Here is a 20,727-nt window from a genome sequence, read left to right on the forward strand (position 1 = left end):
GAAATGTAGAGATTTGTTTAAAATTATAGATCTTTGTAGCGCTGAGCATATCCTTGGTGGAGGTTTTTTAGATTTATTAATTTTATTAATATGAGTGGCAAGTTGAGAGGAGTGCGATTGAAGGATGGGTTTGATAAGTTTGAAGTCACTAAAAGTTTTTCTGTTCTCAAAGGGAGATATGTTTGACTCAAATAAAAGGTTTTGCGTTGGAGTTGTTCTGAATGCTCCCAGGGCCATTCGAATGGCTGAGTGGTATAATGATTTTAATTTATTTGTGTCGGATTGGGGAGCATTACCGTAGAGGTATATTCCATAGTCGATTTTGGACATTATTATGAGGTTAATGACATTTAGAACGGAGAGGGGGGCTGCAACGATATCTGCTATTGGACAGGCATTTAATAATGTTTAGCTTTTTTGAGAGGGAGGAAATTAGGTATGATATGTGGTCGGACCATTTGTATCTGCTGTTGAAGACTATTCCGAGAATCTTTAGGGATTGGACATTGGGGATGTTAGCGAGGGATGTGTGTAGAGAAGATTGGCACCTTTTTTTTTTTGCAGAAATGGATATTTTTGCATTTGGGTATGCTGAGTTTAGCTCCAGAGTAGTCACACCATTTGAGGATGTCGTTGAAAAGGGGGTCAAGAGAAAAGCTGCTTAGTTTGTTGAGTTTTTTAACTATCAGATAGTCGTCTGCATAGGCATAGAAGTCAACTTTTTTATGAGCAAGAATTGTTCTGTTTAGTTTATTATAAGCGATGAGGAAAACGATAACTGAGAGAGGAGAGCCTTGGGGTATGCCATTGTGTTGGGGGCGGACTGAGGATAAGTGTCCGTTGACACTCACAACGATTTTCCTGTTGGTCATGAAGTTGTAAATGTACTTTATGATATTGGGACCTATTTTCCATAGTTTTAGCTCGTCTATGACAGAGTGTATGCCAATTTTATCAAAAGCTTTTGCAAAATCGAGTGAGACTATTGATAAATGGTTTTTGGTGGAAAGGGCGGAAGATATCAGATAGTCTATCGATAGTAGAGAGTCTGATATTGATTTTCCTTTCCTGAAACCGCTCTGTCGGCTATTGATAGATTTGTTTACTGAGACAAACCACCATAGTCGATTGGCAATAATCTTATCGAGGGTTTTGGCAAAGCAGGAGTTAAGAGAGATTGGTCTGTAGGAGTTTAGGTTAGTTTTATTAGTATTGGGTTTATGAATAGGGATAATTTTACTTAGTTTGTAATTTTGAGGAATGTGGTTATTGAAGATATTGTTGAAATGTTGTGTTACTCGGTCTTTGACTGTAGGGTGTAAGTTTTTCAGCATAGGGTATGATATTCTATCTTGGCCGGGGGTTTTGCCAGAAAGTTTGGATAAGGCCATGGAGAGTTCGATAGATGAGATGGGCAATTCAATTTGGAGAGCGGTGGAAGACGGGGAATACAAATGAGTCGATACAGATGTAAATTGTTTGTTGTTCGAAAAGGTGCTAGAGAAGTTAGAATTTTCAGATTCCGAAGACCAGAAAGAACAAAACTCTTCTGATATTAATTGGCTATTTGTGATTGTAGTAGTAGGAGAGGCGAATTTTTGGATACAGTGGATTGGGAGACGTTGTTTGAGGCCACAGAACTTACGTATCGAGGACCAAATTTTTGATGAAGGGGTGTTAGGAGATATCTCAGCGGTAAATGATTCAATCGATTTTCTTTTAGATTGTTTTAGTTCTCTTTTAAAGAGCGCGTTCGTTTTTTTGTAGTTGACGATGTTGTCGAAGCATATATTATTTTTAAGGCGTGACCAAAGAATTTTTTTTCTTTTTTAAGGGCGGATAGCTGGGGGTTCCACCAGGGAACATTGCGATTATTTTGACGAGAAGGGTTGGTTTGGGGGATACTAAGATTGGCGCTTTCGCGTACGATTTTGATAAGGTTAGCTGCCTCTTTGTTTAAGTTTTGGATGGTTAGAAAGACTTAGGGCCATGTATTTGGGCCAATCTGCGGAATCAAATTTGAATTTTGGTGTAAGTTTTGGAGGAGGGGTTGGCTCAAAGAGATATGTTAAAATAGGGAAGTGGTCACTACCGTAGGTGTCGGATTCAACTTTCCAAGAGGATTCCATGGCAATAGAAGGGGTAGAGAGGGTGAGATCAATGTGGGTGAATGTGTGGTGGGTGGAATAATGCGTTGGGGAACCATCGTTGAGGAGAATTAGGGGTGATTGATAAATGAATTTACAAATAGTATTGCCTCGACGATTGTTAACAGGGGAGCCCCAAAGGGCGTGCCAACTATTAAAGTCGCCAGTGATAATAGTGGGGGTATTAAGAGAGTCGAATGTATCTCTGAGATTGCGGATAGAGAAATTTTTGTGGGGAGCGATGTATGAACTGAATATATTGAAAGTTATTTTGGATTTTATTTTTACGCCTACAGTGTCGAAGGCTTGAATTGGAGATAGAATCGTATGTTCGATTGAATCGTGAATTAGAATGGCTACGCCACCGGAGGATCCTTGGGAGGAGTTTAGTGTATAGATTTTGTAGTTAATAGGTGTTGGAAAGTTAGTTTGGGGTTTGAGATGGGTTTCTTGTAGGGATATTATTTTTGGAGAGTATTTTTTTATTAGAATTTGTAATTGATCGTAGTTGTTTACGTATCCATTGCAATTCCATTGAATAATTTTTAAGTACATGATTTAGTATAAGAGGAGATATTAGGGATAGAAAGCAATTACTTATTAATTATAATATGTGGTGCGAAAGGGAAAGATTTTATGTTGTAGTATTTGGTTTAGGTTTGATTGTTTATTTGGCTTTTAATGATGTTTTAAGATTGTTGTCTGATTTTGGATATATCTTAATTTTAGTATCGCTTAATATTGTCGTTTGAAGGTTGGGTTTAGGTAAGATGTTGGCATCAATATCCATATCGGAGTCCATAGGGGATACAATTGTGTCGGTGATGTTTTTCCTTGTTTTTTTTGTTTGGGGGGTACTCGAAGTAGTAGGGCAGATATCGGAGTAGTCGACTGTAGCATTGCGTGTTGTGTTTGTTTGTTCGGTAAGTTGGGCATTGCTGGGTTTTACCTGATGAGTATTGGAGTCTCGCGTCACAGAGGCGTAGGATGTGTTTAGGTGTCTCTCGTTGTAAATTTTGATGGCATCTTTGAATGTTGTTTTTTCTAGTGTTTTGATGGTTATGATGTCTTTGTTCTTGATGTATGATTGGCACTTACGATCTGTACAGCTGTGATGGTAGTTGTTGAAGCCGCCTTCCTTGCAGTTAATGCAGCAGATCAGGTTATGGCATTTGTCGTAAGGGTCATCGATCTTAAGATGGACTGGGTTGCTGCAATGAAGGCATAGTTTGTTTCCTCGGCATCGCTTTGTGGGGTGACCCAATCTTCCGCAATCTCTGCACATCATTGGTTGTGGTATGAAAGGGCGTACTTTGACTTTGAGGTAACCAATTGAGAGATCTTCTGGTAATTGTGGAGAAACGAACGTTAGGATAATGAGTCCTGTTTCTTTTAGTAAGTTTGTGTCTTTGTCTTTTTTTAGTATTTTTTTTGTTTCGATGACATTTTGGAAAGACAGTTCTCTGGTAATGTCGTCTTCAGTAATATCACGAAGGCTGTTGCAATAGATGACACCTTTAGAAAAGCTTCTTGTTTTGTGTTCACTGACTTCGACTTTAATATTGTTGGAGAAAGATGTCAACGTAATTAATTTAGTGGCTTGATAAAGGTTGGCAGTTTCGACTTCCAGTGTTCCACTTTTGAAGTTAGTTGAGACTTTAGTGACTTTTCCTGAGCAAATGTTATCTATGACTTTTTGGACAAGAAAAGGAGAGACGTGGGAAAGGCCATCGTTGCTTTCAATTCTTGAAATTATCAAAAATTTTGGTCCAGCAGAAGGGTGCGTTAAATGTTTGTTTTTGTCTGTTGTAAATTGCAGTAAATCCGGGGGTTTGGTCATCTTAGTGGTAATTTTTGGTTTTTGTTTTTTTTTTTTTCTGGAGATTGTTGTTGGAGTATTTTAAGGCGAAAAGAAAGCAGAGAAACGATTACTGTTTCTAGTGTTTTTTTGATGTGGAGTTATTCGCGAGTTAATTGTTAGGCACGTTTGGTCTCAATGAGAGTTGACTTGTGACTGAAAACATGGGATATACATACATACATACCTAAGAAAATAACATAAAATTATTTGGGTTAACCAGACTTTGTCCTGGCCTACCCGCCTTCTTTTTGTCACATTTCCTTCTGGCATTTTCGAAAACTTGAAATATTTATCTAATCAAATAATAAGTAAATATTACAAGAAAGCAAGAACTCTTTGGCGGACAAAATCATTCTTTGGCTAGACATTTGATGACTGGGTAACTTTAAAAGATCTTAATCTAGGCATAAACCAAAAACGGAAGGACCACCGTATTACCCATGCTGTAAGCCCTATTTTTTGAACATACATATGTAGGACAGGGTGAGACGGTTAGTTCTATTAAGGCAATGTCCTTTACGTCCAAGGGGATGCACATTAAAAAAGGTGCAATCTGCTTTTGCAAGCTCTGACGTTCTGTTTACGGTGTATGTACATAGTTCGAATTCCCAACTACTTTTTGGCGTTTTTATGAGATGTGGAATGGAAACAACAACTCCGGATTCTTTAGCAAAGTCTGCTGATAATAGAACTTGGTGGTATTAAAGTTTCTCTAATCTAGTCAATTCCATGTAAGTCTTAATTTGCAAGTTAGTAAAATGTCTTTCCATCTATGTACATACATACATACATACATATGTACATATGTGTATGTACATTAAAATCTCGACAATTGGCCCAATTAGAATCTCAAATTCAATTACAATGTTCTTCTTATTTTTCCCACCATAACTAAAATTGTTTTTGAATTTAAGACCCAAACTTGTCTATATGTAGTTCTACCAACACAAAAATCAAAGAATAATGGATGTGGATATTGGATTTCGGTCAAATTTGGCAGAAATATGTATGTATGACTTTTTCAATCAAATTTAGCAATCGAGTTTGGTATTTTTTTGCACCAAATGGACACACTGAGAAAAAGTTACTGGATTTTTGCCGCCCTGGGCATTTTTCCGAGCTGCCCCTATTTTGATTCCAGAGTATAAACCGTTTGTTCTTGCGTTGACCTCCAATAAGGGTAAAATTATGTTTAGTATATTCTAGCATATATTAGTGGGCAAATCATAACGAAAACAAGAATAATGTTTTAAGAAGTGTTGTGCAATTTGTAGGAAACCATCGATATTTGGGATGGTTTCCTGCAAAATAATCGATAATCATCGATACGGGTAGTCATCGATTGCCGACCAGCACTAGCAACGCCTTTATAAGCTTCTGCTTCGTCACATTTCGTTCATTCAGCGTGACTTTGCAAGTGCCTTTTGGAATTTTGGAAAATAATTGTCGGTAAGTACTTATAAGTTTTTTTTTTTTTTTTCAACTAAAATGGACTAATTGGAAAATTTAGTCCTTAGCTATTTTTAATTATGGAAGCCAACCAAGAGAATCGGAACATTTTGACGATTGGTCAACGCAACATTCTGGAAGAGGTGTACTGCTATGGACTCTACCGTTTGAGCCGGAAAGTGAAGCGACGTGACAGCGTGCTTAACCAAATACGTATTTTGTTCGAGGACTTTCAAGGTTGCCCCGAGTTCGATAATATACTGCAGACAATGATCAGTAAAATGGTCAAGGTGATTTATCAATTAAGTGATTTAAGAATGGCTATTGCTGAGATTGAAAGATGCCTCGTCACTAACACTTTTTAAATAAAGCATGTGAAGTGTCACAAGAGAAATAGCAAAACACTTGCCCATTACTTCCAAACATTCCTATCTGCAAATTTAGGAGGCGATGGGCTCCATGGACTCAATTGCCTCGATCCCTACCCCCTAAGAAAAGAGGGGACTCAAATGAAAATCAAACGTAAGTAATTTATGATTACAGCCAAACCTAATGCAGATTAGCGGAGAGCTAATACAATATGCTAGGATAATGTTAGATTGGGCCGGTTCATCTCTTTATTTTGGCTGCCCTCTCAGCTACATGCATGTGGGTCTGCACTTGTTGCAGAAGGAGCTACACATAAGATTGAAGGTGTTAAGTGGCATGTAGAGTGTGAGTGGATGATGAAAAGGAAGTGTCTGTTATATGGACAATTTTATGCTAATGCCTTTTTGTTGTAGTCGTTGTTGCTGTTGGAAAACAAATCCATGCTGAACTTTAAGCCAGTGGACGCACACACTTACAGTCAGGGAGAGAGGGAGAAAAAAAATATGAAACACACGCACTCGACACCCAGAACAAGATGACTATGTTGAATGGAAATGGTTAAAAGGAGGCAGAAGAGCAGGGCATAAGGGCACAAGGAACCGACCCGACCCGGCCAACTTGGATTCGATGTCCTCGCTGTCGTCGTCGTCGTCGACTCGCTAAGCCAGTTGGCAGCAGTAACAATAACTTAGAAACGCAAACAAGCAAGAGCTGCTGACGAGCCAAAGTTGCTCGACCCAAAAAAAAAGAAAAGCAACAACAACAGAAACCAACAGCAAAAGGAAGACTAACCCCTCAGCAAAGTCCCTTTGGCTCCTTGCTGTTGCTGATGCTGCTCCTTGGCTGGTTGGCTGGCTGTAACATTTCAATTGAAAGGATTTACATTTTGTTGTTATGTTTTGCAACATTTTTGTTTTATACAGTTAAGGTTAGCTGTCGCCTGTCGTTTGTTGAGAGTAAAGACACGTCATAATTGTCTGTCCGTGTCCCGGGTCTCCCTGTATCTGTCGGTGTGTCGGTCTGTCTGTCTGTAGGTATGTCTCACCTAGTCGGTGGCTGTCTGAACGTCTGTGTGTGTGCAAATGCAAGTCACTTGTCATCGCATTTGTTAAAAATTGTCTTGTAATTGCCGAACGCAAAACGCAGACACACCGAGCACTGAGCACTTTACGATACGCATTCACTTTGCATTCATTTGGCATAAGTGAATGATGATTCATGAGCAAGTGATTAGAGTGCTACATTTCGCATTCATAAGCAAACGTGAATAAATAGCATCTAATTGAATGAATATGGTAATCTCTTGATTGGATCTAAAGTTTAGTAGCAATTCTTAGTTTCAGATTAACTCGATGACAGATCACTTGGAACTCTTTGCTCCATCAGGATCCAGATGGGACTAGCTCTTGGCCAAGTTTCACTATTTTGATGGAAAGTTATGGGGGTCAATTTGACTTCTCGCAATAAAGAAATTTGGTTGATTGAACCAACGGATGTCATATTCATAAAATATTCAATTGTATTCAGTTTAATTTTAACACAATTCGGAAATGTAAACTTTTGAATTATGTACATACATATGTAAATAAGTATGTGGAAAGTGTCATTCAATTCAACAGCAAATGTTTCTCGGTTTAAATGAAAAGCTTGTTAGTTTATTTATTAATACACACACCTACACACACCCACGCCTATACACAGTTTTCAATTCACTCACTTATGCTGGCAACTCTTTCATCTAATGACATTTTAATTGTGTGTCTCGTGTGGGTTTTGGAATGTTTCTGTCATCACCATCATCGACATACTGGGGTAGCGACCACAACAAATTGTTGTTGTTGTTGTTGTTCTCCACCATCATCCACATCCTTCGAGGATAAACCGCTCCTACAACTCTGCACTCCAGACGGATCTCCTTCTCCAGCTACAAGTTTTTAACCAGAAGTTTTTATTTCGAAAATAAACTCATTTTAAATACTTTTGCCAACAATTTGCCATAATTTGGCTCATTTCCTACTACTACACACACACACACACACACACATGAAGTTGCCAGCTTTGTCACTTGAGGAGGATAGTGTGAGTGAAACGGCATGAGTTTTGGCTTACTGAAACTTCAACCCACTGTCGCTTTCTCTCTCTATTTCACTGTGTATGTGGCTTTTTTTTTGTTACCAACTTTCCGGCACTCCTTTTGTGTTTGATGGCAATGCTCCTCCGTTCGTTTATTCGTCTTCTAGGCACAGTTTTTGGCATTGTGTGTTAACTTCTTAAGCGCTGCCAAAAAACTTGGCAGCCCTAAGGCAATAACACCATTGAGCGACTTTACCAACTGTGCCACTCAACATTATATGTGTCTCCTACGAAAAGATCTACTTTGAGTTACTCATTAAACTGTTTGAGTACGAATGAATTATGAATGAACTTTTAAACATTTATATTCGAGTGAAGTAAACTATTATACATACTAGAAACTACTACGAATACTGTTATACCAGTACCCACATGACATTCGTTTGTACTAAAGAAATCCTTGAATACATTCATAAAGCAAATGACTATGAACAGTTGATGATCCGAAACATTGTTAATCAAAAGATAACGAAAAGAATAGAGTTCAACTCATATGTAAAGCAAAACAAGTTTGTCTTAAACTCGATGATAACAGGCTCCAGGTCAATAGAAATGAGAAAAACTGAACATCGAGAACTTGTTAGTTATAAAAGTTGAAAACTAATTAACAAATATTTACACAGGACACAGACTTGGGTGTTGTGTTGGGGAATCCAAAGGATAGGTGTTTACTTCAGAAATTGAAATATTTATTTTGGATTTCCAATGCCGAACACAAAACGCAAAATTTCATCATGCGTGATGAAACCTAATAGAAGGTAGATGGATGCAATGAGAATGGCATTGGGGAATCGGGTGTGAACAGAAGGAGTTTGGAGATCTGAGATAGACAAGTGCAGATACACACATGCACTGTGTATGCGAGTGAGATAGAGGGTGACAGGAAGAGGGTTACGGAAAGGGGGAAAAGTGTAGTCAACTAACGAGCCGCATGGCGGGCAGGCAAAAACTTTACAAAATTTATCATCTCTGTGCAGAGTATCTTTTGCATTTATGAAAATGTAATAATAACAAAAGACGCATTGCAGACACCACCACAAAACCTTTCACCCCACCACACATACAAACATGCATATGCCCCTTCCCTTGCCATAGAACATAGACAATGCCACACACACACACACAGACGCGGCCAAAAAGTAAACTCGAAACAAAAGTAAGAAAGGCAACATATGTCTGTCTGTCTCTCCTGTCTCTTACGGAATGCACAATGTATGTAGGTATATCCTGTCCTTTTTCTCTCCCCCTCTCGCCCCATTTCGTACACGCTCTGTATCAGCAAGTGTAACTTTCAGTGAGTGAGGATATCTTCAAGTATGCAAACGAAATTTACAAAACAACAGCAAAATAATAATAATAATAATAATGAAAAAAAAAGCAACAAAAATACTGAATTTGTCAAAACAAATTATCATAAAATGTTCATCAAGACGAGAAAACAAAAGACTCTGTCAGCGAGAAAGAAAGAGACAGACTAAGAGAGACAGAGATAAATACAATGAAGTGACAACATAACTGTAAATGAGCAATTTCTCTTTTAAAAGAAAGTGTCGAACTTAGCCTGAGGGTTGCAGGGCGGGGGTTAACATTGACCATTTTGTTTTTTGTCGCCACTTTGATTGAAGGGAACACGGATGGTGGGGAGGGGCCCCATAAATCAAAGTGTTGACAATTCCAAAAGTTAAATTATTTCTTTAAACTCCATCTAAATTCTTTTCACTTCTTGAACTGGAAATACCTGTATCTTACTTGAAAATTTCATATTTAATGCCATTTCTAATAGGCTAACATTTTGCTTTCATCGAGATATAACTTTTAGAAATAGGTTAAGAATTGTCGAAAATGCAGTCTACAAAAATAAGGGGGAATCACCAAAGATTATTTGGAATAATCTTAAATATTCCCAGCTTTGAATGTATAATTCTCGATTTTCCACCGATCATATTGGCGATCATTGAAAACTAAAACTTCGACCCATTTCTCTTTTCATTAGGAGAGCTCTTTGGAAGAGATACAAGGACGAAGCTTTAAGATTCAGATTCCGTGCAGGACACTGTCTTTTAGACTAAATCGTATACCTCTTAACATTTTGTATTTTCTTTCTTCTTACAGATCATGCATCGATACTTTAATCATAAGACCTTTATCACACTATAATTGGCCTATTTTGATGTTGTTTTTCACGCATTTCGCTCTAGATCCTTCCCTTAAGGGATACCACATTGGTACTAGCTTATCCATCTCAACGAACTTTGGAAAGGGAAAAAACATACGAACAATTTGTTCTCTTTCTAAACCGGAATAAACCTTTCACTACTTTATCTTCTCTTGGAATATTTCTAATTATAATTGAAATCATACATACATACATACATACATATGTAAGAGGGAATATAAAAAAAAATTGATTGGTTTTTCTCCCGGTTGGATTGCGTATGAAAAGGGAATGAAATTCATGTACAATCGGTTGTTGTTAAAGTTGAAATGAAACTTCAATTAGCAAAACACAAATCAAAGTCCAGAGCTGGGAGAACCAGAACTTCAACTTCGTGTCGCTATCTCTTTCACCCTACCTATCTATCTGTCTACCTATCTCGCTCTATTTCATTCCATTTGTAATGCTGTCTTTTTTTGGGCAAAAGTTAAAGCTGCGTGCCCAGCAAAGTTGTGGGCATTAAATTGATAGAGTGAGAGGAGAAATGAACCGAACCACTACAACGACAACAAGACAAGAGTGGGTGATTTGGGGTCGGTCTGGGGGGCAGGAGGAAGCTGCCTTTGCTGCGATTTTTCGCTTCTGATAGAAAAACAATTTTTCTACTCCATTTCACGCGTTCAAGGCGGCAGAAGGCAGAGGCTATGGCTATGGCTGTGGCTGTGGATGCGGCGCAGGCGGGCAGCGTAAAGATGCCGCCAGACCGATAAATGTTCGAAATGAAATAACAATAAAATCCAATTTTTTTCCAAACCCCAAACCCCCTCTCCCCCCGCGTCAGAAACTCTGCTCTTTTTCTTTCTCCTCTTTACCACATTTTGTCTGTCTCCCACTCGCAAACTATTTGAGCGAAAGTTTACCTCCCCTCCCCCTCTACACAATATGTGACCCAATTTGTTGGACTGGCCTTGTCGTTGTTACCGTTGACTGCAAACCAAAAATCAAAAATATATATCAAATATATACATTCATAATGTACATAAATTGGGTTTTATAGGCAGCTACCAAAATGATTTCATGTTAAATTTTCAAAGCAAGGTATTAGAATGATTTGAACAATGACTCGGCTAAAAGGAATAACTTCTTTTTCCCTAAACCCAAATTTTCCAATCTCATTACTCAGTGATAGTTTCTCTTGGCCTCGTTAAATCCGAGGAACACAATTGCAAGTTCAATTCCCGATTCGAAAGATTAACCAAGTAAATTGGAATGCTCATAGGATTGACGATCTTCGAAGTGTTTCCAATCTAAACTGGAAGTTTTATAGATAATTCTTCTGTTTAAAGCCCTCCAATCCATGAAAAGATCCGATTTCGGTATTACAGCTTTCGATCCTTAACAATTATCTTAATCTTATATTAAATATTCAAATCTAATGCATACTTTATCAATTTGACGCTCAGATAGAAACATTTCTATAGATACATACATAAATGTTTTTTGGTTTTTTGTTTTTAATTTTTAATCGTTATCCATCATTAGCTTTGATGACTGGAATTTTTCGTTTGTATTTTTGTTTATATTATTATAACAATCTGCGAGTAAATCGTCTTTCATCCATCAAACTTTTGATTTGTTCTAAAGCCAAGACTGGTTTCTGAACGCCCAAAAGAAAAAAGAAGAAAAAACCACACAAAATAACGCTAACAACTTTTGTCAACAGAAAGAGAGCGCACGATATGGAACGAGTGGGAGCAGAGCGGTCGAGGGCCAGATAGATAGATAGATGGATAGAAAAAGCAGATGTTCAGGTTATTTCTGATTATAATAGTACTTATATCTGTATCTCACTCTCTGTGTGTGTGTGTGTGTGTTAACCAGAGGAAGCTTAAGATGAATAATTTGGTTTTTTTTCGAGTCTCTGTGACCTACAACGCGTACATTGACGCTTTGAAGCTGACTTAACCCTGAATTGCATGAATTGTCTTCCGTTAACTCCCCAAATGGAACCAGTTCTAGTTCTCTATTTGGAACTAATAGTCCACTATCTAGAGGTGCCTGCATCTGTTCCCAAAGTTCCCAAACAGATCTTCTCCATTTGAAACCAAACTGCTTCACCTTGCTTTTGTTTGATATTAAAACCAAATTGAACTTCAATATTTTTTAATTGATTTTTTAAAAACCAATTTGTATGGGAATCGAGGGAAGCTTTGTTTGGAGAGCTGAACCGGTTCTTACATTAAAGCCTATCCATTGTATCGGATATTTAAACAAGTCTGACAGCCTATTAACTTATTTCTTGAGCGAAAAAAAGCAAAATCAAAATATTGATGAACTCTCCACCCTCTTCGCCCGCCCGCGTAACCCATCGGTGCTCTGACATCAGCAAACAATAACCAAAAAAGCGTTAATTATTGTTTAGTTTAAAGCTCGATTAACAATCCAGCAACGAGCTTAGAACGCCAGCAAACGTTCAACGCAAAACAACACACTAAATCGCGAGCTTAAATAGACACCAAAAAAATCCCCAAAAACCGACAAAGCAAAACGAGAAAAGAAGTGAGAACCGAGAAAAAAAAAAAACACCAAAAGCAACCGAGATCGAGACAAATAAAAGTCGGCCAGCGGCCAAAAAACGCGCTCATTGCGTGCGTTGTTTTGCGACAAAAGCAACGGGGAGAATTAGCCCACAGACCCGTTAAGCCAGAGAGAGAGACAAATAGTGTGCGAACACCGAGGAGAGCGGGACAGAGAGAGACACACACACACATCATCCAGGAGAAGGAGCAGAAGGATGCGACACGCATTTGTTGGATTAATTGTGTGCTGGCTGGCAGTTTGTCAACCGCAAGGTAAATATTTTTTGGTGTAGCGGCAACGCGCAGAAACTGACTGGCAGACAGGATAATGACAGGATGCGTGCAAGCGAGCGAGCGAACAAATGAACGAGTGTGTGTGTGTGTGAGTGTATGTACATATGTATGTGTGTGTGACTGACTGTGTGTCTGTGTCAGTTGGGCTTTGTTATTACAGCAATAATTGCAAAATTATCGCTGGATTTCGAGCCTACGTGCGATGCATTTACAATAACAACAACAACAACAACAGAACAACAACATCAACAAAACCAAATATATGTATAAAGTGAGGTTAGGTGCGAGCTCAGTTTGACAGCTTTCTAGCGTCAAATGCAGAAAGAGAGAGAGAGAGAGACAGAGAGAGGGTTACACATACGGAAATATGACACAAATTTTAGCGTTTCCATCAAAATGAGTAGAGCAGAGAGAAAACTTTAAAATTTAACTTGTTATTTGATTTTATATGCGATCGACTTATCGGATTTAATTTCTGCCTGACCACCCATCAGCATTTGATCAAATTTCTAATGGAATCTTTTTCAAATTCCCTTTCTCATAAACTAGTTCGTTCTATAATCCTAAATGACTTCATTGTCGGCAGAAATTGGTACCTAAGCCACGACCAAATTGCTTATAATCCCATCTTCTAATCAGTTTCGACTTCTTTTTGAGTCATATTTTCAATTACAAACGAATCATATTCGTCTTAAGATTCTAGAATCACATTTCAAACCAAGTCCGTCTCGGTTTAGCTTCGTCTTTTGATCCAGAGTGATTTTGTTTCAAGTAAGAAATTATATACAATTTTATCAACAAGAGGGCTCAAAAGAATCTTCTTAATTTCGGTTGGGTCTTCTTCTTTTGATCAATTGGTCGATTTTGAAGTGTTGAAGTGGATTTTCATAAAATTTTCCTCTACTTATTCAGTTAAAAATATCCTAAGTCTTGAAATATGTCAAAAATATGTCGCCTCAATTCAAAAGATTCAAATCGGTTTATAGATATGTATTGGTGAAGCTTTTATTAGCTGATTCTGATGATTGATTCTTGTTGTTCAGATTAAAGCAATAAAACTGATCACTAGTAGTTGAAAAATTCAATGCATTACAAGTACTTGTAATAACTCTTCCATAGAGACTTTCACTTAAATCAAAACATTTCAAACTATTGCTTCTATATGAGTTGGTACTTGCTCTGAGATCGACTTTTGCCTTAGAATAATATCATCATCAAGAGAAACAACAAGAAAAAAATAATAAAGTTAACAAATAATAATAAACATATTCAAATTAGAAACATTCGGTTTTTTTTATTCTTTGTCTTTGTTTTGTTGTTTTTGACGCGCGTGTAGAACAAGTTTCTCCTCTGGTGGCTGTCGAGGATTATAAATGCATGAAGCTCCGAAACCATTTGATATCTTTTCCTAAAAAAACAAAAGCCGAAAAAAATAAATTACAAAGTTATTTTCTCATTTTTTTTTTCTTTGTGTGTCCGATTAGAAACTTTTCCATTTGCTTGTTTGACGAAAGAATCAAAAACTTATGAAATTTCGTATTTTCTTGCAGCCGAAGCACAATTTGGTGGCTTTGGAGGCGGAGGGTTCTTCCAGCCTCAGCCGCAGCAATATTATCAACCTCAGCCGCAGCAATACTATCAGCAGCAACCCCAAGCCTACCGAACGGGCGGAAGGGCTGGATCCGTATCGAAGGCCAACACAAATGCCTATGAGAGGCAAGTGGACTTAGGCAATAACTTGGAGTACACCCAAGGTCTGTCCAATTCTCGAGCTGTGACCAAACAGAATGGCCAGCGTCTTGTCTCCAATAGCCAAGCGCAAACAAACGATCTGTCCTTGGGTGGCCTGCAGTTGGGCAACACTCTGACCCGGACCCGGACAAATGCGAATGGTGCCGTCTCCCAGGGCATTGCTGATCAATTCCGTGTGGGCAATGTCGGACTAGGCGCCTCACTGTCACCCACGAATCTGCAACAGGGATTGGGCTTGCAGCGCGGAGCCAATGGTGATGTGCGCCTTGGCCTGGGACTGCTCAGTTTCGATTTAAATCCTAATGTCCAGAACTCGAACACTCTGTCCCAAGCTCAAGTGAATGCCCAGGGCAAGGGAGCGCGAGCTGGCTCAAGCAGTAATACGCAATCGAACACCCAGCAGTATGGCAATGGAATCAGTGTGACGGACACACGTACCAATTCGAATGCCTACGGACGTACACGAAATGGTCAGACATCGGCGACGGCCGGTGGTTTTGGTGGCAATGCATTGACCTATGGACAAACTGGACAACGGGGTCCAGTGCTTCAACGTCGTCGTCGCCGTCCCAAGCGTCGTGCCCAGTATGTGCCATTTGGCTACCCTCAGGGTGGATTCGGGGGCAACTTCGGCGGCAACTTTGGAGGCTTTGGCCTGGATCGTCCGCGTCGTCAATTCGGAGGAGGTTTCGGCGGCGGTGGATTCGGCGGAGGTGGTTTCGGTGGCGGCGGCTTCGGTGGAGGCGGCTTTGGAGGCGGTCCGGGTTTTGGCTTTGGTGGTGGTGGCGGCCCCGAATTTGGTGGTGGTGGACCCCAAGAATTTGGTTTACAGCAGCAACAGGGTGGTAACCGTAAGAAGAACAAGAATCAAGCTAATGGTAATGCCCATGCCCATGGTGGCCCTGGGTTCAATCAGCAGGCATCGACCAATAATCACGCCAGTAATGGTGACACGGGCTCAAGTAGCATTGGATCGAACATAGCTAAAGATGGCAGTAGTGGTCAGGTGAGAAAAACTGTAATATAGAGGAAATCGCTTTTGAAATATATCCATCCATGATTCCTTTGCAGGTGAGCTCTGCGAATACCAACACGCATAGCAGTCACACGGCCCAGGGCATTGACGATTCACAGAACTCGCAGAGTCAGGCGCTCAATTTCCGTCCGGGTGAGCAACAGGCAGCGAATGCCAATGCCAATACACATCACACACAAATGGGCAATCGGGATACATATACATCGAATAGCGGTTCCAGTTCGACGAATAATAATCAATTTGGCACCGCCACAAATACGGCCAACACCAATTCACAGGTGACACGCGATGGCGACACTGGCCAGCAAGATGCCAGTAGCGATGCCAGCAGTCAGTCAATATTCCAGGGCAACCAGGGTCAAGGCAATGCGGCGGCCAATACAAATGCCCAAACCAGCTCGCAACGCGGTCCAAATGGATTTGTCTCCAATTCGGCATCGAGCAGCGCAACTGCCACAAGTGAAAACGGCCAATCGGCTAATGCCAATGCCAATGCCAATGCGGGTGGTGCTGGTGGTTTCAATGGAGCCAATGCTGGTGCCAATGGCGGTGGTTTCCCTGGCGGCGGCGGCGGTGGAGCGAATGCCAACAGCAATGCCTACGGTGGTTTCGGCGGCTTTGGCTTCTTTGGCCGTTAGTACCACCAAAATCTTCACCCCACTCACATTTTTTTTTACATTTTTTATCAAGCACAAAAGTAATAAAAAAAAAAAACGAAATGCATTTGTTAATATTAAGTAACAAAAACACAATGCACCACAACTTTTGTTTTTATTTGGCACACCTTTGCACTGCACCCCTGCAAAAGTTGATATCGTGTTGGATATTCACTCGATTGGCACTCGTTTGTCACGTTTGTTTCATTTCCATGAGTTCCTAAAGTGTTCACTTTATTCCACTGTTTTCAAAGAGGACCCAATTCACAAGTAGATATTGACTCGATTGGCAATCGTTTGTTGCACCACTTTTCACTGTTTCAAAATTTTTTTTCACAACATTTCCATGAGTTCCTTTTGTGGTTTTGCAATGTTTACTAATTTGGGTTTGATTTCCGTTTCAACGACTACTATGCACGCTGTTCTATTTCCTTGTGCCATTCCATTTGTGTTTTATTTATTGCCTACTTTTAGGCTAAGAGTTTCATTTTGTGATTCGTTTTTTTTTTTCTATTCAGTACGTTCTCGGGCTCAGCAACAAGTGCGCTTGCAACGTTGGCAACGACCCAGCGGCAGTGGCACCACCACCACCACCACCACAACCACTAACCGTGTGAATGACAACTTTGAGTATTTATACATCAATCATTCGTCGAGATTGGAAGATCTTGGAACATCATCAGCGCCCATCAACACATCCGTTGATACGTTTGCTCAATTCGATAGCAGTCAGCGACAAGCAAGGACATTCGGGACCATCTATGACTGGATTGTCAGTCTCTTCTCGTCCTCCTGTGTGAGTCCTTGTACTCTCGATGCATTTCAGCAACAAAAATGCTGTGAAACATATGTGGTCGGACAACCGTTAGGCCCGCCACCTCCACCCCCACCACCACCTCCGCCACAATCCTGCTGCGGTCCTGTACGTCCTTATCCACCGCCTCCTCCTCCGCCCCCGCCGCCAGCTGCTTATCCTGCCTATCCACCGATTGTGCCCAACAAAAATACGCCCGTTATGGTTGTGGCTACGCCCATTAATTGTTGCACTGTCTGCACGTATACTTACTATGGGCCACCGCCATGTGGAAGATTCAGTGGCAACAACAACAACAACAACAATAATAACAACAACGACAGCGGAGATAACAAAAAGGTAACGATCTATATTCCACCTCCATACTATGGATAGCTAAAACAGTGCGATATAGGTCGTAAAACGTAAATGATGAATATATCCTCAGTGGAAGGGAGTGGAAAGTCTGATATTATAAAATATTCAATAATATGTGTGTGTGAGTGTTTTTTTTTGTTTTTGAGTATAACAAATACAGAAATTATAAAATTTCGGTTCGGATTTCTCCGAATTATATGTTTCCTTTTTGAAAAGTGTTTGCTTATTTCCATAATCAACTCAAAACTCAAATATATGTATATGTCGGAGATTGAATTAGGAATTTCTAATAATTTGAATTATGTGCCTACTTTTAAGGCGAATTGATCAGTGTCGAGTAATGAATAACATGACTGAAGTAGAACTGTATAACACTAGAAATGTGCGATGACAGTATAGGCTGTCATCGAGTGTGGCTCCGTGTGCGGTTGCGAGAGTTCAGTCTCTTTTCCTTTTGGAATTCAACCTGAACGCACCTCGAGACTCGCTGCCCAAACCTAGTGACAAAAATGCAAGTCAATAATAGAAACAATGATTCAGAAATCCCTGTAATCCTCGATATATATTTTAAACCCGTGTGACGTTTAAGCTCTGACTTAACAAAAATGTCGCCTCGATAGAGTATTCTTATAATTGTGACAGAGGCCATTGAACTTAGGTTTTGTGAGCACCACATATCGACAATTGAATGTGGAACGGGATATACATATATGTATGTATGTACATATGTTTATAAATTAAGGAAAATATATATCGATTTTGAAATCTGACTTTAAAAAAACTTGGGTTCTTTTGTGTAAGTATATAAAAGTAAATTGTGTTGTCTGGTCTTAAACATTTTGATATCTAAAGTTGCTTTTTTTCACTCCTCTGCGCACCTTCCGCTTTTTGTGGCCTTTGTCGTCGTCTCTCTCTCTCACTCTCTGTCTCTTTCTCTGGCCGCCTTTGTGTGACGGCTGTAGCGAAGGTCTACAAATTTATAACTAAGAAGCAAAGAGCTGGCATGCTGCCACATACGAAAGGACGACATGCAGGACATGTCACGTCAGCGACACAACACAACACAACATAAACACAAAGGCCCCGTGATAACTGCAGGCAGAATGTGTTCCCTGATAAGACTTTCCAAAGAGACAGAGACACAGCCAGAGAGAAAGAGAGAGAGAGAGAGAGAGGAAGACCTAAGACCTAACCCACATGTCCCCCTCCCCAATTGGGGACACATTGCGCCGCGCTCTCTTTTGTCATTTCTCATAATGTTTAATTTATATTCAGTTCAGTCTAAACAAAACACAAAAAAAAAAAAGCTAAATACAATACCACATACATTAAGAATAGTGTGAGAGAGTGAGGTAGGAAGTGAGAGGTAGGAGAAGGTAGTGGAAACCCAAGCCAGGCCAACCCAACGTAAAGTCTAATGGAAAGTTATTGTTTAAATGCTAAGTTCCTAGTAGAATGCCTGTTGGCGACGACGCGCTGGTGTGGCGGCCACATAGCGACGTCCCTGGCTACCGCTGGCAACAGCGGCTGGGGAAATTGATCCTCCATCGGAGGCGGAGTACAAGAGCAAAGGGATCTCCTCAACACTGGTCTGCTGCTGTTTAGCCGAATTGCGGACACCCGATCGCAATAGTTCATCGGCCGACAAGCGGCGCAGGGCTGGAGCTGCAGCCACAGCGGGAGCGGCAACTGGGGTTCCTTCGAGCAGCTGATCCTCATCATTTTCGGGTTGCTCAAGGGGCTGATCCTCGGGCTGGGCCACTGCAATGCTGTTACCCAACACTACTGGTCCCTCAGCGCCCTCCACGGCATTCTCGTTGTCCGCTGCCGAAATCGAACTGCTCTGCAGCAAGGCTTCGATATTCTCCAAATTGGACAATCCATTGATCTGGAGCTGGTCGTGCAATTCACTGGGTATGGCTATAGCCTGAACATCCTTGTGTCCCGAAATGCCATTGGGTGTGGGAATGAATTGAACATTTTCGGGAATCTGATCGGTGGGATACACAGGCACCAGTTCGGCCTCATTGTCGTTGCTGGACTTCAGCAGGATCAAAGAGATTGGAACGATCTTCTTGAACTTCAGCAGCACCAACTTCTTAATGGCCACCGCTCCGGGAAACACACGTGTCTGTGCTGCATGGGGCTTAGCGATAAGGGCACGCTGCGATTGCTGGTTTGGATGATAGCGATGGACCCGATGGCCGGGCACATGGCGAGCTGCAAAACAGAAACAAAGACAAGACAAATTAGCCAATCAATTTGCCAATTACCAACTTTAAAAAAAGTTCTTGGGGATTTCTCTTCGTTTTAGTTAATTAAAAAAATTTAATAAAAATGTATGTTCAGGTCAAAGATTGATTCTCAGCCAAAATGAATAGATCCACAAGAAAGTATCTTAATGGGGTTTTTTTTCATTAACTAAGTGTGGGAACCAAGAATACTTTGAAAATTGAATGATCCATTCTTATGCTTCTGCTTTTGCCATATCAGAATAATGGATCAAACAGCTAAAGATCCAAGTCTTGATACATTTAATTACAAAGATTACGAAAACAATGGTCACATGATCTCAAAATGAACAAAGAACTGGTGGATGGACGATCGTCTCATTAATTACTCTTGGTATACATTTATCTACTCACCATCACTGACAGCGACCAGCATAGCCATGCCGATGGCCAAGAGAGCAAACAACTTAATTGCCATAATAAGGGTTCTAATGACGCAGATGAAAAACAAAGAGGGCTGAAACTAAAGCTGGAAGCTAGAACTGAAACTGAAGCTGGAACTGGGGTGTATTGTGGTGTGTCGCTGGGGAAGCGCCTCTAATAAATGGTTCAACAAGTGCCCCAGCAAAGACATTTTATATAGACGACTCGTCCGCCACACACATCAAAATCGTTTTCGTATTAAATGAAAAAAAAAAGAGAAAAAAAACAAAAGAAAACACATTAGGCGAATGCGAATGGACACAAAGAAACACTAAAACTTCAAAAACAAAAACAAAATACATAAAAAAATGGCAAATTATTAAACTATGCAAATGCCCACTCCCCAAGAGGGACACACTACATAGTTAGAGAAGGGGCCCAACACGAAATGCTAGTCAACTGATTTATTTA

General features: G+C 40.2%; 2 protein-coding genes and 1 long non-coding RNA gene across 3 annotated transcripts; 2 read left to right on the forward strand and 1 right to left on the reverse strand.

Annotated features, from left to right (window-relative positions):
* Positions 1-5,407: 5,407 nt before the first annotated feature.
* LOC137583687 (uncharacterized) lies at positions 5,408-5,859 on the forward strand. Its single transcript, XR_011033431.1, has 2 exons — positions 5,408-5,457; positions 5,519-5,859. It is a non-coding gene; the product is annotated as an uncharacterized lncRNA (long non-coding RNA).
* Positions 5,860-12,695: 6,836 nt separating this feature from the next.
* On the forward strand, positions 12,696-17,620 carry LOC137583589 (uncharacterized transmembrane protein DDB_G0289901). The gene is made up of 4 exons (XM_068298675.1): positions 12,696-12,966; positions 14,538-15,745; positions 15,811-16,408; positions 16,950-17,620. Exons 1-4 carry the CDS (start codon positions 12,909-12,911, stop codon positions 17,618-17,620), a joined length of 2,535 nt encoding a protein of 844 aa, XP_068154776.1. The 5' UTR covers positions 12,696-12,908.
* Positions 17,621-19,049: 1,429 nt separating this feature from the next.
* LOC137583694 (uncharacterized) lies at positions 19,050-20,311 on the reverse strand. Its single transcript, XM_068298787.1, has 2 exons — positions 20,248-20,311; positions 19,050-19,822 (listed from the first exon to the last, which is right to left on the reverse strand). The coding sequence occupies exons 1-2, from the start codon at positions 20,309-20,311 to the stop codon at positions 19,050-19,052; spliced, it is 837 nt and encodes a 278-aa protein (XP_068154888.1).
* Between the last annotated feature and the right edge of the window lie 416 nt (positions 20,312-20,727).

Source organism: Drosophila tropicalis, unplaced genomic scaffold, assembly GCF_018151085.1.
Source record: "Drosophila tropicalis isolate 14030-0801.00 unplaced genomic scaffold, ASM1815108v1 contig_867, whole genome shotgun sequence".
Lineage (NCBI taxonomy): Eukaryota > Metazoa > Arthropoda > Insecta > Diptera > Drosophilidae > Drosophila > Drosophila tropicalis.